The sequence below is a fragment of the Hypomesus nipponensis genome, chromosome 11, assembly GCF_054491055.1.
Source record: "Hypomesus nipponensis isolate SF chromosome 11, ASM5449105v1, whole genome shotgun sequence".
NCBI lineage: Eukaryota > Metazoa > Chordata > Actinopteri > Osmeriformes > Osmeridae > Hypomesus > Hypomesus nipponensis.
This window is the reverse complement of record NC_140371.1, coordinates 14,069,443-14,086,231: the sequence shown is the minus strand read 5'-3', so window position 1 is coordinate 14,086,231 and position 16,789 is coordinate 14,069,443. Positions and strand designations below refer to the sequence as shown.

The following is a 16,789-nucleotide window of genomic DNA, read 5'->3' as shown; positions in this document are numbered from 1 at the left end:
CGTTCAAAAATCGACATTTGCGTAGACACTGTTTGTTCGATACCCTGACACTCAACCATCCTTCAAAAATCTTTCTTAAACCCTACACACGACACCACAGGGTGGAGACAACCACAGATGGTCTCTATCTTTCAGCCCCTAGTCATTTCTGGTTGTGGAGGGAAGTCGTTGAATAACTGATTGTAGCTTGCTGTTGGTCTCCTGCTGACTTCAAAGCTCTATTTTGACCTATTTCAAAATTTTTTTTCTCAAAGTAAGGTTTAATAATGGGAGTTACCTTATGGGTGCTTTGGAAACCATATTTTCACAAACTTTCTATTTGAGAGTAAGTAAGCCCTACTAATTTCCCTTTTCTTCTTGGTGGGTGATGCTGACACTGAAATCACCACGGTGAGATGGAATTACTTTGAAGGCATGCTGTACATTATGTTCCAAACATACCCGGAATTCCACATTTAAGATTTCCATTAGCAACTCAGCACAGAGGCAGATGAAACACAATGTCCCGAAATGCCCTGGCCCATGTTTTATGAAACCCTCTGCTAATACCAGCAGCCTTATATCATCATGCTGTTCCTGGGTTCCTGTTGCTGGCTCAGTGCGTGACCACCCTGCTGTGTGGGGTGAGGGTGGACTGACACTGTTCTAGACCTACACCCTAGCTGTGGCTAACTGCTGATGACAGACTGACTATTCACAGATGCCAGAGGCTCTTAGAAGATCCCTGGCCTGATCAAAGGATATGTCTCCTTCACTCTCACGCCAGAGGTGGGAGTCCAGCCTGACTATATGTCACCCCCTCAGTGTGGCATATTTTATCTCTCTGTATTTCTCTGTCTCTGTCTCTCTCTCTCTCTCTCTCTCTCTCTCTCTCTCTCTCTCTCTCTCTCTCTCTCTCTCTCACGCCTTCACTTTTTCCAGGATCATTTGATGTGTCCATGTAAACAACATAAATGCTCATAATAACCCTCACTCTAATTCACACAAGCACACTCATAATTAAGTCTAGCTCATTGTCTGAAGAAACCTATTCTTATTTTTTAGAGCCAACTACAATGTGGGATATCTAAAGCATAAAGACAGTGTGTCCATTCACTGTTGCCTGTCAGACGTTCCTGTTCGTGTCTTATCTCTGAGCAGGAAACAATAGCCACAGGATACAGAATAGCTCTCTCAGAAGCAAGCCCTTTATCTCACTTCGCTTGAAGTGGCATGTAGGAGAAAAATAAAGGTCCACACACAGCAGTGAAACATGTATCAAGAGAAATACCTTTTTGTTTTTAAATGGTCTATTAAATGTCACACTCTTATTCAACACTTGGTAGACTGTACCTTGCTTAGAGTTCAACATCAATCTGTCGTAAGTATTCTATTCAAAAGATATTTCAGTCAACTTACCGGCATTGAAAATTGAGTCTGTGTGGTCAACTGCTGTTGTCTGGGACAACATATATAAAGCTATAAGAAAGTTATTCCAACTCCAATGTCTCATTTTGCGCAGTTAAGATAAGGAAAATAGTCCAGAGAAGTAGATCACAACACCAGCATAATAATATGACATCCACAAGTATTCACTGTTAAACACAAAAAGGGTGCTACTTGGACAGTTTGATAAAGTCCAAAACACGCAAAAGCCGCTGACTCCGAATAGATCAAGGCGCCTAAGCTATTTAAAACTTTTCACCCGTGCATGTTCGAGTCTCTGGATGTCTTTCCCAAAGATTTGGAAACGATCTGTCCAAAGCATTGATCATTTAGTTAGAGTATGATGTAATAGAGAACGACGGAGAAGGGAGCTGGATGATAGGCTACTACAGAACTGGTCTCTTCGGGAGACAGTTCCACCGCCTCAGCATCTCTTGTGCACCCGGGCAGTAACCAACAATCGCCATGTGCGCTTTTGTCTCTGTTGGGTCCTAGCGCCAGGCTATCCGCCGATATAAATTATTTGAATCCTAAATAGGAATACGAATGACACAATGAAAACTGCACAGAAATACATTTCAAAATGTATTCACATTTTCTTAACCGACAAAGGTGTCCGGTCACATTCTTCTTCAAGACAAACCACCTGCTCTATGAGCTTGATGCGTTCTAGGAGGCCAATTAAGTAATTTAGGCTAATTATTAGGTTCTGTCTGTGTAACCGAGGACATAGGCTATTACAAATCCTATTGACTCAGACACCTTTCTGGGATTTAAGTAGAACTCCACCCACAGAAATGTAGAGTATACCTTGTTTAACTGTTGGGAAGTAAAAATTAGGTATTTGTATAGACTGCTTGTGTGACCCTACTATACAACAAAATACCTCTAATGAGCCCATGAAGACTCACCATAAAATGTTGACTCGTTTGTTTTTCTTCTTAGATTTCTGCCAGGCCTTTTTTTTTAAGCAGAACAATTTCCCTGTTGTATTCTCTCTATTAAACTGTGTCTTATTTTCTCAAATTGGGACTGCCTATTCTAAAAGACAGCCAGTGGGTCAATCTGGGTCTGCAGTAGTCTATAACACACTCCACAGTGTTCCTGAAGCCATGATCCTGCCAGACAATCACACACCTATGGATCCAGAAGCGTGTAGTCACTCAGGCTTGGTGGAATAAGACACATCTCAGACTGCATGCTCCTAAGGACAGACTCCTGCTGTAATACAGATTCACTGGGATACCTGAGATTGACAGACAGCTTTCTCTTAGTGAATATATATATATATATATATATATATATATATATATATATATACTATATACCCTGTCTGTCAGTGCTCAGCCATTGCAACAGGGATACATGGCTTCAGAAAACTCTTACCATTGGGTAGAACCCTGTCAAGGCAAGGGTATGCGAGGATTTTATGTTCAAGGATGTGGGCACCCCATGTGAATGAATTCATTGTTTTTGCCTGCGCCTTCCAGCGCTGCAAAGATGCAAGGCTATTGTTTGCATTCACTCCATTGGTTTACTTCAAAATGGCCATACTCTTACCCTTTTTTTCCTGGGATATTGTACAACTCAAATTGTGTGTCCTTCACCCATTCCTCTGATCACGTCCCAGTATCTCAGTGTAAATGCCATGACTGTGATGTCAGTCACAATTACAGGCTAGTAGGGACTATAAGTCCCAGGCTTTCCCCTGAAGCTTCTCCTCTGATTACGATGTCATCTCAGGGTTGGTTGTCAAGGACCTCTGCGACAAAGACCTCTTTCACTGGATCTCCCTGTCTCCTGAGTTCTATTAGCGTGGAATGCCTGTGTTCTGGATGGAAGGTTCCACAAGCTCGGAGAACGTGATGCCAAATAAGTATTTACAGCTTGCTTTTCACAGATGCCAAGTTATGATATGGTGATTTGCACATTGTACTATCATCTTTAGAGTTTTTGAATTAGCGAAAGGTCGATAAGAATGACAACACAGGTTCGTCTTATGAAATAGTATATTGCATTTTGATTGACAGATATTACATCACGTACAGAAGAACTTCATCACGCTAATTAGAGGAAAAAATATATCTTGCTGCTAATCATTCAATCTTGCTTGAATGAATAAATGAATTAAAACATTGCCTTAGAATTTCAACAGCTAATGCAACATTCATCTATTTTTATTTCATACCTTATTTAAACTCTCCTCTGAAAATATCTCACCGGATTAATATATTCAAATAAAAAAAACTGAAAAACATAATGTCCTTTGGTTAAAAACTGTAAAAGCCGGGCGGGTGAGATACAATATTGCAGTTCGGCCATCAGAGGTACCATACATTTTTATTAGATATTCAGCACTGTACTCCGCACTAAGTTACACTTTTCAGAACCTGGTGACACATGAGTATTAATAATGTAATTCATATGATTTTATGCTGTTCATGTCAAGAGAAGATACCTTGTTGTCAAGGTGAAAGTGAAGTAGAACATGTAGGGATTGCATGCACAAGGTAAGCACAGGCTTACATGTAGCCTAATATGACAAGGTCATGGGTGGAGTTCCCGACACAGTAGAAGGAAAGCTCGGATATATATGCTGAAGAATGCTAAAATGACATTTTATGACATCCAATCATTCCTTGAATCACTTCACCTTTGCAGGAGTTGGTCCAGAAGTCTCTGAAAAAAACACAAAAAACACTGATTATTCCTGAGAAAAACTGAAAATGCCCAGAACATACAGAGACACAAATCATACAGGCCACCTTTCAATCTACTAAAAGCAGCTGCAGTTCAGATAGTACAGACTCCTGGGTCTAAATTGGCTTTCACATCCATCAGCTGTCCCCTCAGGTGGTCCCTCTCCTGATGGAGGAATACTGCTCACCTAGTATCAGGCCAAGGATTGGCTACAGTACCTGTATGCAATCACTCTCCACTTAAAGTGACGGTGGAGATGTCATTCCAACCATTTACAGCCACCTGTCGTTTTCTGTGCTTTCTTGTGCTAACAGACCCCTCAGTGGGGTCCATCTCTCTCTCTGTTTAACGCTCTTTCTCTCTGTGTCTCTCTCTCTCTCTCTCTTTTAATGGCTCACTCTCTCTCTCTCTCTTGAAAATGTGACATTAAAACACCAGGCAATGCTTTCAATGTATTACTCTTTCCTTTCATTGTAGGCCAGAGGGTTTGGGAAGTCATCATATCCGTCAGATGCAGCAACTGATTGGATTGTCTTCCCTTGATGAACACTGGTTGACTTTGTTACAATAGGTCTAAAACTGCCTTAGAGAATCCCCAACACACCAGTTGCCTGTTTGTTGGCATGTTTGAACTTTATGTATAGTGCCTTTGAACCAGATGAGAAAGTAGACATCGATACTGACTCAATCTTTGTGTCCAATTTAATGTGAGCAACACTTCACTAGACCTAATCGAGTCACCTTCAGGCCACCTTGTCTATGAAGAAGCTCTAAAATCCCTGAAGTGAAAAGGGCTCCTAATTATCTGGGAACGATGGGGACATTTTTTCCCATTTCTGTCGTTCCACCTGACTGATGCCGAGCCCAGCTCACTGTCCTGATTTGTCAGTAATGGAGGTGTGACTGAGGGATCAACAGCTGAAACAGAATGTGTGTGACAGCCTGTGGCCTAAGATGACAACATACCCCTTGCATTCCCTGTAGACAGATTGCGGGTTAAGAGAGCTCCCACACATCACATTAGCAATGAACTATCTAATATACCCTTTGGGTTTTTAAATACTCTGCCTGTTGGGAACTCAAGGTCTCTGAGGACAGTCACACATAGCCACAAAGCCACAAAGTCAAAGCCACAAATTTGAACATTATCAGGAAAGAGCTGCTTTGTTTACCGCTCTTTAGATACATGTATAATTAAGCTAGTCCTACTGAAGCTGAGAACAATCATGTGACTGATGACATTAGAAAGGGCAGTAAAACTCTACAGAAGTCAAACAGGGGCCTCTGCTGGTCAAATACTGTGCTGTATTCTGTTCTGAATATGAGCAGAGCAGGAGCCCTATGTGGAATGTATTTTGTTTGAGAGAAATTAAACTAGCACACAAATATATCCTAACACACATAGTACACACAGAAACACCTGAAACAGACACAAATAAAGCCGACATCCTATACTGTGCGGTCAATTGGAAATGACGACAGGGTATCTGTTAAGATACAAAACGATCAGGCAGGCTACTTATGTCTACTTCCTGTGTCTCTCTGACAGCATGATCAGTGTCCGAGGGGAAAGGATGCAGGTCAGACGAGGTGCCAGGGGATAGCAGACGAGTGTGGCAGGGGGGATATCTTTAGCCTGTCTAGTCTGGCTGCCTCACACCTGGAGGTGAACAGGTGACAGCAGGAGCCTTAACACTGCAGGGAAAACCACCCTGCGTTCTGTCTCAGCCAAGGCTTCCATCCACCACACTCCTTATCAACATGTTTTCCAGCTCCTCTCTCTCTCTCTCTCTCTCTCTCTCTCTCTCTATCTCTCTCTCTCTCTCTCTCTCTCTCTCTCTCTCTCTCTCTCTCTCTCTCTCGCGCGCGCTCTCTCTCTCTTTCTCTCTCTCTCTCTCTCTCTCTCTCTCTGTCATTGGTCTGCAGTTAGGGAGCAATGCTTTTTGGAAACGTAAAGATATGTAGGAACGTACAAAGTTGGGTTTGTGTGTGAATCTGGAAGGAGTGAGAACCGTTTCAATTACTTACGGGTACGTTCACCAACATAACCGAACTTGCTATGTATACAGTGGCTTCCGGAATTACTGTACATTTACTTTGAATACTGTGCAACCATTTCAAGGATCAGTACAATTTCAAAACAATTCCCAGCAATATCAACTCTGTAGAACATTACCTTCTTAAAGAGCTCAGCACGCAATCTGTTCGTTTGTGATACTACCCTCCTCTTCTCCTCCTCCTTCTTCTTCGTGACCTCTGGGAGCTTGTTGTAAATTCTGCAAGCGTTAAAAGCCATATTCAGACAAGGCAGGGGAGGTGGGGAGCAGAGCACTGGTGGGCCAAGGGCAGCTTAGTGACACCAAGGAATCTGTAAACTAGAAAGCAGTCTTTATCTGACCACACCACCACCGGCAAACCTGCATGCACTGATAACCCAGCCTCACACACGTTTCCTTTTTCCCTGCTACAAACAAAGTCAATTTGTTAAGAGATCCTCCAAGTCAGATTAAGGCATGGTTGAAAAAAATAACAATGGGCACATATCATCTGATCGGGAGTGTCACCTAAGATAAGGTACGTTTGAAAGCAAATGATAAGCGTAACAGGGTCATTCATTTCACTAATCAAAATAGACATTTGTCTGTTGTGACATCCAGAATGTGTGGTGGGTTTGAGACAGGCAGCGATAACGATGAGGCTCAGCTTGAAGCAGATAAGTGGGTTAGAGAATGTCCTGTTGTTGGACTCCTGGTTACATGACTCACCGTCTGGACCTTAGCTGCATCTCCTGGTCTGATATGGACCTTTCCCTTGGCCTAAACAGGTTATCTGTGAATCATACACAAGTGTCTGCAATGAATACACGCAAAGGTTCAGATGCCATGAATAAACACACAGGCACTCGTTTGTGTGCGTGTGCAAACGCACACAAACAGACAACTTAACAGGCTTGCGCACGTTGTCTATCCCAGGTCAGCTGAGATTTACTTAACTTGTTAAAGCACATACTGTATAACAGATTTTTCATCACAGTGTGTTGTTATGTGCAATGGTTTTTGACATTGTGATTTTCAATGTTGTGAACTATGTTGTAGTAACGGATGACGTCCAGCAGAGAGCAAGGTTGGATACTGTACATTGAAATACAGTATACCACAATATACTGACAGAAATTATGTTCCAATTTTCCCATCTCCACACCTCTAATGACCCATTTTAAAAACAACAACCAGAACGCCAACTGTGTCCAAGCCTTCAAATACGCCCACACCGTGAGAGGCAAACATGTTATTGCTCAGTACCGCTGAGTGGATCGGGCTTGGTGTAATTGTCCCCCCTGTGTCTGGCTCTGTCACCCCAGAGCCCCTGCACCAGGTCTGGGTTGGGATCCTGTAGGGCCCTCCTCCTCCTGGCTCTCTGCTCCAGTCTCCTCACCCTGCCCTGGGAGCGGCTGATGAAGTCTGGCCTGAACTGCTCCAGAGCCTCCTGGGGACAGCAGAAACAGAACAGACAGTTAGCTGCTTGTTCCCGAGAGAGTAAGACAATAGCTTAAGAGGCTTTCTGAAACAAATTACTGTACATACGATCCCTTGAAATATATTTTTTCTCAAATTGGACCAGTGTTGTACTCTGGTTATGCGCAAACTGCTCTAAATAACAGTAAGCCAACTAATCCAGATAAATAAAATATGGGCTGTGTTGCTTTCTAATAATCCCCTTCTCTGTGTCCTTGATGACTAATGCTTAAATAGGTGTAAGCAGTATGGTAACAGCTTGGCATAACCTTACTGAAAGTGTTGAGGGAACTTGCTCAGCAGGAGGGAATACAAATCCTCAGTGATACCTCATAAAAGTATTTTATATTGGAGCTTTACACTTCACCATGGTGAAATAAACCCATTTAACCTTGACGGGAACCGGCAATATAGAACAGCAAGTTCCTAGCCACTACAGTTGGTCTTACTGCTCTGTACTGGAGTTATCCTTATATAAACTTTACAAAGTTTATATCAAATGTGATATTAAATATCCTTCTCGCACCGATAATTTGTCTCCTCAAAGTTACCAGTAACAGTTAACTCATAGATTTAACAACTATGTGGCATATATCAGACAAAAACAGTCACTCTAATATAGTATAACTGTGAATATGATATCACCTCCTCTGGTATATTCACATGCTCATGATTCCATACAGTGTGTGTGATGCTGACTCCAGACGTACTCTGAGGCTGAGGGTCCTGGATGCAAGAGCAGGAATGTCGGCCATTGGGCGAGAGCAGCGGGCGGACTTTGTGTGTGCGTTGGGATGGTTGTTGACATGAGGAGTCTTTCCGGAGCCACCTCGTCTCTCTTTCCTCTCTTCCCTCTCCTCACTCTGTGGCTGTCTTCCCTTCATCCTGAAGTGACCTTAAAAAGACACAAAAACAAGACTTGACAGTATTTTATGACAGGTATTAGCACTTTACATCCATTACACTTCAGTGACGGCGATCATTTTTCAGTCAGCAAATGACAGATCCAGGTCAGTTCGCTCATCAGCCAATCAGAGAGAGTATTAATGATTGGAAGTCAGGTGTGGAAAGGTGCAGCGATAACTCCAAAAGTACCATCTGTAGACAGATTTTGGATCTCTGTCTCCATGCTGGTAGGTAAACCACATGACTATGTTTCCTCACACACACACTCTCATCAGTCCACTGCTACTGTAGCAGGACACAGCTGCAGCTATGTGCACACTAGACAGTACCCTCAGCTCTTAGTGTCATGCTGTTTGTTTCAGCTGTATTACCTGCCGTACTGCATTTGTAATAAGGTGTTTCTCTTTCTGCAGATATGCTGTTTGGTATGTGTTGCCACCGTCTAGGGATTTGATTTGGGCATTTGACAGAAACGGGGATAGCTGAATAATTAGGGCTGAGTGAGACCTGCTGTCTCTCTGTGCATTTCATGATCTGGGGTAGTGGGGAAATGAAAGAGACCTAAAAGTGACCCTTTGTACAACTCCGTGAGGAAAAACGAGAAAAAAACACAAGAAAGAAATGGATGAATGGGCAAGCTGGATGAATAATGAAGAGGACGATGGCAGAGGATCCATCCTCGTCCGATCTCCGGCACCCTCGCCAAGAGGTCCTGTGGAAAACGACTGACGCAATGATGCCACAGACACACCATAGCAGCAGCCAAATGGGGAAGGAAGTATGCGACATGCAGCTCGTCAGATTGCTAAACTTCAACAACAAAAAAGTGTCCGTCCAACCGACACTGGGGCGGGCCGATATTGACCTGTTTTGTGAAACAGCAGGGAAAGAGAATCGCTTTGGTGGAGTAAATGCAGCCTCTTTGTCCTGAAGAGTGTTTAATAATTCAGTGTTGTCTCAGCATCTTTCGCCCGCTTTATCTCCCTGATCTTTTCTCGTGGAACTCCTAAGCAGAAACACAGTATGCCATGGCATGCCGCTGTACGCACCATTCCCTTCTGTATGTACTACTGTACAGGCCTCGACGCGCTGTCCATAGCCAGCCAGCCAGACGCAACTAGTCTGTGTGGTCTATGCAGGCTGTACTGTAACATTTCCACTGTTCTGCCGCCATGCTTGGCATCCCCGGTACCCTTGCAGCTTACAAGAATAATGATCTTGTTTGTTTGCACCTCACTTTCTCTCTCTCTCTCTCTCTCTCTCTCTCTCTCTCTCTCTTTCTCTCTCTCTCTCTCTCTCTCTCTCTCTCTCTCTCTCTCTCTCGCTCTCTCTCTTCCTCTCTCATTCTTTTTCGCTACTCTCTTCGGTATAATCGAAATGGTAAACAAAGCCCAATTTTCATGCCCAGATTTCTTCCGAAAAATATGTTTGTACCTCGACGATGAGACAAACCTGGTTACGTTTTTAACAAAAGTAGATAACGTAAAACAAGATGTGAGCTCTGCAATGCTCTTTGTGGACTCCTTGGATCCTTCAAATGCCTCCCTCCTGTATAAGATGACAGGTTGCAAACAGAACCCTGGTCTCACAGTTAGACCCCTACTCTCTATTGAAGTCACCTGAGGGAGACTCTCACAGCATCCCACTTACTGAATAATACCTCCCACAGGGGAACTTTAACGTCAGATCAGCCCTGATCCAACTACAGCCAAATTGTGCCCTGAGGCCAGGCCAGGGGAGATCACTCAAACAATGCAGCCATTCTCCTCAGGAGGTTCTGCAAGGACTTTAACAGCTGTGGAAACCAAGCTCTGACCAAACCGGTGTATGTGGTAAACAGATAATGCATGCGAGGGGTGTAAGTGAGAAGGGGCGGTGGGGAGGGGGGTAGGCGTTGGGGGGAGACGAAATGAAAAAAAAAAGAAGGATGTGTGACTTTATTTCACATAGGCGCGGTGTTAGGGCTATTATGAGAGCATGTCGCCGTTGCAGATCCGTTACCCGTCTGCGTTTCGATACACAACGCTGCAGTGTTGAGGGGAAAGCTTTCCTATTAACAATGTATGAGGTATAAATCAAAGGGTGAGAGGCAGAAGTTAAAAATGAGACTTTACACCTTCTAAGACTGCCTCGGTGTCGCCTTGCACTCCCTGTTAAGACTTGGAAATGTGATTTTATCCAGGCGTGTATGGAAATAGAAGCTATTGAAAGGAATACTGACAAATTTGCATACAGTGGGTACTTAAGATTTGCGACCGGATGTGTAGAGATGAGATTCCTACCTGGGTTGACATTGCAAGTAGAGTGCTTGTGTCTGAAATTGCTGAAGGGAGGATAGCGCTTCTCATCTGCATTTCCATTCTGCCAGCTGGCCCCTGTGCATGAGAGGCCTGGTTCCCTGAATGACAATAGTCCTGGAGTGGAGCGTTGCGTGTCTGAATCCGTGCTCTGCCTGTTAGCTCCATCAGAACAGGTCACTTTCAGGACCTCACACCCCCACTGCTGTAATGCGTGGCCTCCGCTGTGACCCGAGTCAGCCTTCTGGTTGTCCAATTTCCGTGTGCATTCCTGTTTAACTCTGGATATCCTACAGTCTGTTTTGGGGTTCGTCTTAGGGGACCTGTGGTGGGGCGCCCTGCCCACAGACAGAGACAGAGTGGACCTGTGCACCCTGCTACTCCCGTCCTCTGCCTGCCCCAGAGAGATGGAGAGTGACTTGTTGAGAAACAAGACAGAGCTGGAAGACATCAGAGGCACCTCCAGGTGGAGGCAAGACCGAAAGGAGTGTCCCGCATCCTGGCTCCTGTCCCCTTCTGTGTAGCTGCATCGAGATTCAGGCAGCCCAGCTCTCTTCCTGCCTGCCCCTCTCATCAGGACCCTGTCAAATATGGAAGAGCCCTGCCTGTCTTCTGTTACATTCAATATTGAAGCCCTCTGGATTTCTAAAGCGGATTTGGAGCTCATAGTACTCTCTGTGGATAAGGCAGGGCTTTTGGTCAGCGTCCGGGCTGTACTGACTGAATGGGGCTGAGGGTAGGGAGGCAGGGTCTCGTGTGAATGGTAAATGTGGGTTTTGGAGACTTTCCGAGATGTGATGGTGATGGAGGAGAAGCCTGCCTTCGTTTCACCTCCCAGGACATCTGGGACACTGGTTGCCCTCTGGAGGCTGGGAGCCCATCTCAGGGAGTCACCGGAGCGGTTTAGCCCCCACGGGACTGGGGTTTGCCTCTCCATACCAACCTCTCGTCCCCTCCAAACACTCCATGGTGGGCCATCCCTGTGCAGCCAGGCAGGAATGTCAACCTTGCTGGAAGTCTATTGATGAGAGCAAAGAAAGATATTAGCCAAGAATATAAATTATCAGTGTTTTTTTTAGCTAGCTGTCTTGGTTCTATCCATGATATTGAGTCACTTTGTGTGATTCTGATAAAAAAAATTAATTGCCTGAGATATAAATACAAATGTTCACAAAGCTGCCTTGTTTCCTGTCCTTGTTTTGAGATGTGTTCCTGTTACCATAGTAATATGTGCCTTACATGGCGGAAAACAATTCACATGATCTCAACTACGCATAATGAAGTGATACATTCCAGTATAGCTTACCAATAATGCTACAATTGTAGACACATTAATAGTTTGAAACTGCACTTGGTATTTTTTATGCTCTAACTGAACCCTATTCAAATATTCAGTATATATATATATATCACGATGACTCTTATTGAGAGACTTGTTGCTCTTGTTGGTTAGTTGTAACTGATTAAAAATTATTGTACTTGCTGTGAAATGTTTTACTGTTGCTTGCTTTTCTACAGGTACACTCTTGCACTTTTTTGAGGTTCATGTTGTTTAATTGTAACTTGTTTAACTACATGCTCTTATGGTTCTTCCCTTTGGCACTTATTTGGTTTTTCACAATGCATGCTTCATGTTTTGGCTACGTATAATGTTTGGGGCTATCTTGTTGTTATCATCAGTTCCCAATGCACTTTTGTAGAGCTCTCTCTTGGAAGTCGCTTTGGATAAAAGCGTCAGGTAAATGAATAAATGTAAAAAATGTCAATGTAATATTTAGGTCAAGTCAACAGGTGGGTTTAGTTTTCTGATTTGCATGAGGCCTCTAGAAACCAGCCCAGGCTTGGCAAATAAACACAACACAACAGCATGGGACTGTCACTTGAGACCACTGTTGACTCATAGTCCCATGTGTTCACTGAGAACTGTTTTTGTTTTCAATATAGTTAGTATGTGGGGGGGGGGGGGGGGGGGCATGCTGTGACTGATACTGATTACGTAATGCAAATGTAAAGATATAAGGGAAATACAAATAATGTGTGTGATCATTAAAAACTAGTGCTGTCAGTTTAACGCGTTATTAACGGCGTTAACGCAAACCCAAATTAACGGCGTCAATTATTTTATCGCGCGATTAACGCTCTTTTTGGCCTAGCAAACTTTGTAGTTTTTTTCACATGCTGTTGCAACAACTACCGACGTTAGAAAAACTACAACACCACACCGGATCTAGCTAGACCGGAAACAAAACAACAGGCACGCCAAACACTCGTTTGGCTTGCGAGCTGGCTAAAGAGTAGTAGCAGAGCCCGTTTACTGATATTAGACATTCTCTGGTAGTAGGCTAACGTTACGTTTTGAGTGGATGACGAGCGCGAGATGCCGAAATGGATGGAAATGGAAAGTTTGAAAGTCTGAATGGAAAGTTTGCTTTTAAAAAGTTGCCAAATGGTTCTATTGACAAGACCAGTGATCTGTGTGTTTTGTCGTTGTAAACTGAGCTATCATCGCAGCACGTCCAGTCTGAAATACCACTTGATGGCCAAGCACACAGCTGATGCAAATTCTCTGCCCCCTCGTCAAAGCCAGGCGATTGCAATGTTGTTTTCAATAAAAAAAATATTTGCACAAAGCAATCCGAACCACTTTTCTATGTTGATAAGAGCATTAAAATTTGAAAAAAGATTGGGACAAAAAGAAATCAGGGACATTTAGAATAGATAAAAATGTGCGATTAATTGTGATTAATCGCGAGTTAACTATGACATTAATGCGATTAATCGCGATTAAATATTTTAATCGTTTGACAGCACTATTAAAAACATGGTATTTTGCCTGTTAATGCCTGCAGTGAAGGAAACAAAATTATAACAATAATGTTTAATGTAACTTGCCCATCTAACAGTACATCTGGCCCCAGTTTGCTCTCCCCCCAGTTGAAATGGTTTAGCACCTCCACTGCTTCCAAATAAAACTTGCCATTACATGATTTACCTCGTTGATGTTGGGTGTTGAAAGGCTGCAGGGGAATCTCCTATTCCGAAAACTCATGGAAAACGACCAGTCATTGTCTATTTTTCCAACTGTAAATTCAGTTATTAAGAGTTAGGCAGGAACATTCGTGAAGTTAAAATGAACTCAAAATACAAGACCAGAATCAACTAAAATATGTTTCAATGTTGTTGTGAAGTTATATAAATACTGATAGTTCTATCTCAGCATGCCTGGAGAGTGCTCAGACTTAGTCGATGACTGTTTTGACAGATAAATCCAGTTACTCATGTGTAAAGTAATCTATAAACCGTTGCTCTTGAATTCACTTTGAGGCTAGGCTTCATCTGACCTTCATTTCCGTTGTTGCTTACAAAAGGAGGGGAAGGAAGAATATAGATCGGCTTCCAAACACATAAAATACGTTCATGTTTAAGATTCAAATCCGCTTATTGCGTGCAACATTAATTTTAGGAACCATTAAACCCAAAACGATCAATTTTGGGTGGATTTTCAATACAATTTTCTTATGAGGTAATACATCAATTGTTTCCAGTCTGATATTTGGTGAGGGTGACAAATTGTAGCCTAACGTTGGTAGTCGCTTATAGAGACTTGGATATGTACCTAAATCCAGCAATCATGTAATGCTGCTATCCTGTTTATCCTATAATGTCATTGTATGACCCAGAAAAAGGCAGTCATGTTGTGCATTCTGTTTGCATGAGCACTATTGTGTGAGTGAAAAGTAATTATTTACCGCGTTTGCTCCAGTTTGAGCCACACATGGGACGGGAATATGGAGCAGAACTATAACACTGAAATACAAAATGATGTATTCATAGTTCCCCCCCTTCTCCCATTTTTGCTTTGATTTATTTTTTGCTAACCCAGCAAGAGAAATTGGACAAGCTGTATCAGTATCTGTGAGATATACGATGTGGGAGGGGGGGGGGGGGGGGTTGTGGGGTGGTTTGTTGTGAGATGGGGATGTTGTTTGTTTCACTGTGTGTTTGTGCGTGTGTGTCGGTGTGTGTCTATGTCTGATTGGGAGACAGCACAAAAAAACACGCCTGACAAAGGAGTAATGTTTGTAACAAGGCTGCATTTAGTCATAGTGCCCCCTCTCCCCATCTCTTTCACTCTATCTCTCCCTTCAACCCCAACCCCAGCATGCCAGGGTAGGGCAGGGCCCATCAGTGCCTTGGAACAGAAAGAGTGGGGTCTATGTGGTACTGTGTAATGTGTTTACTGTGCTGTGTGAGAGCAGTGATTGAGTCAGCCTTTGAGTGTCTGACAGAGAAGGGAGCGGAGAGGGAGGCCATGGGAGCCCACCGCTGGTTAGGGAACACACAGACTATGCAGAGCCCAGGGTATTTGGAAAGTAAACACATCAGCCAGCAATGACGAAACACACTGTATGGCTCTCTGTAGTTCACTGAATACAGTATTTGTCCCATTTTTCATTTGCTGACTTTCTATGTAATTTTCTCTCATGTCTGTCAGTCTCTTGTCCCTGCCCAATTTGGGAACCAGAATTTCAGTCTTGCTGGCAGAAACTTTATCTGTCAATATATTTTGTTTATTGTGGGTGAAGAAATCACAATTTTGCATACCTTTAACCTTCAGTTCATCTTCCCTGCACTTATTATCTTTGCGTCTGATAGAGTTGATGCAGAGTTCAATTTGTCTCTGGAAAAACAGACATTTAAAGTTTGTTTAGAAACATTCCTGTAGAGTATCAGTGTGGATGTTGTTACCAGACCAGTTACTATCAGACCAGGGCAGTGAGGTATCAATAGCTGAAAACTGGTCTTTGTACTGTGAAAAGCAGTAATTAAGGAACCTTACTGAGGTATGCAATAATGGTCTTGACTTGGATGATAAGCTGGTCACATGAGACCTAATCCATAAGAATTCCAACTAGGATTCACAGGAGGGGAGAACATTCCAGAGGCCAGAGATTTCTTTGTGAATGTTCACTTTTAATACACTCCAGTAGGCAAAATACTGATTATGACAAACCAGATTATCCAGTATATGTCCCAGTGAAACCTTATATTGATACAGATCCATTTAGGAATGTGTGTGGCTAAGGGTTGAAATGTATCAAAGATACAGTAAAGCATTAACTTACTTAGGTACCAACCCAGTCATATTGAAACATAATGTTAAGGTATACTAGTTAAATTGTATGCATGCATACAAACAACATGATAAGCAATCTGATACAAAATGGCCCAGTTTAGAGACATTGAACAGCCCCTTTTGTTTAGGAAACAGTTTGCAATTATAAAGATACTCTGAGACATTGTGTATATTGTCTTACCTGGTATAAAAGACAGTTGAGGTTTGGCAAATGAACTCGAACTCCCTTTTTTCTTAAGGGTAACCACCCATTCCTAACTGAGAAGAGAGTACAGACTCGAGCTCGTTCTCTGCCAGGCGTGCATCTGATCCGTGCTGTCTCCAAGTGACTTAGGGGGCTCTGCGTTCCCTCCAGCCCCACAGAAAACAACTCCTCACTGCTGACAGGAGACTGACGGGAAGAGCTCAGCTCATCTGCTGAGTCAATAAGGCCTGACCAATGGTCGAAATCATCCACAGTGCACTCTGTGATATGTCCACCCCAGGTCTTGTCCGGTACTGGCCCATCCCAGTCCTGAGTAAAAGTCCTACAGTGGTAATGTTGTAGGCTCTCTGATAAAGGGCAAAAAACAGGTCCTGATTCAGCTCTGGCACTGCTCTCTGGCTGGGGAATGTGGGCAGAAACATACACCCGGGATTTCTGGAGCTCCAGGAAATTACTTAGGCCCTGTTCCCTCCAGTGTAGCCCTCTGGTAGGGCAGCTAGTTGTCACTCTGCCCGCACCTCCCTCCCTCCCTATGGGCTCCAGCTCAGGTAGATGAACAGATGACCAGATCTCAGGTTTCAGGGCTTGCATAATGGTGGACTGC

At 43.3% G+C, this 16,789-nt stretch overlaps 2 protein-coding genes across 2 annotated transcripts in view; both read right to left on the bottom strand.

The window, feature by feature from the left end:
- The window catches only part of adam12b (ADAM metallopeptidase domain 12b), a 55,716-nt gene extending 54,224 nt beyond the window's left edge, over positions 1-1,492 (bottom strand). The window contains exon 1 of the mRNA XM_084709221.1: positions 1,399-1,492. Coding sequence (XP_084565347.1) covers positions 1,399-1,492 — 94 coding nt within the window. The remainder of the gene's footprint in view (positions 1-1,398) is intronic.
- Positions 1,493-3,492: 2,000 nt separating this feature from the next.
- Positions 3,493-16,567, bottom strand: LOC146268237 (uncharacterized). The gene is made up of 9 exons (XM_084710087.1): positions 16,162-16,567; positions 15,449-15,524; positions 13,836-13,924; positions 10,829-11,861; positions 8,351-8,535; positions 7,428-7,611; positions 6,891-6,954; positions 6,302-6,401; positions 3,493-4,104 (listed from the first exon to the last, which is right to left on the bottom strand). The coding sequence occupies exons 3-9, from the start codon at positions 13,890-13,892 to the stop codon at positions 4,075-4,077; spliced, it is 1,653 nt and encodes a 550-aa protein (XP_084566213.1). The 5' UTR covers positions 13,893-13,924; positions 15,449-15,524; positions 16,162-16,567; the 3' UTR covers positions 3,493-4,074.
- Positions 16,568-16,789: the final 222 nt, after the last annotated feature.

What these genes read in the sequence shown, in the direction of transcription:
- LOC146268237 (XM_084710087.1), bottom strand. Translation starts at nt 13,892, where the DNA reads ATGAGTTTTCGGAATAGGAGATTCCCCTGCAGCCTTTCAACACCCAAC. An exon ending in CAACACCCAACATCAACGAG is followed by an intron (nt 11,862 to 13,835) that starts GTAAATCATGTA and finishes TCTCATCAATAG; the next exon opens with ACTTCCAGCAAGGTTGACAT. An exon ending in CCAGGACCCTCAGCCTCAGA is followed by an intron (nt 7,612 to 8,350) that starts GTACGTCTGGAG and finishes TGCTGTCCCCAG; the next exon opens with GAGGCTCTGGAGCAGTTCAG.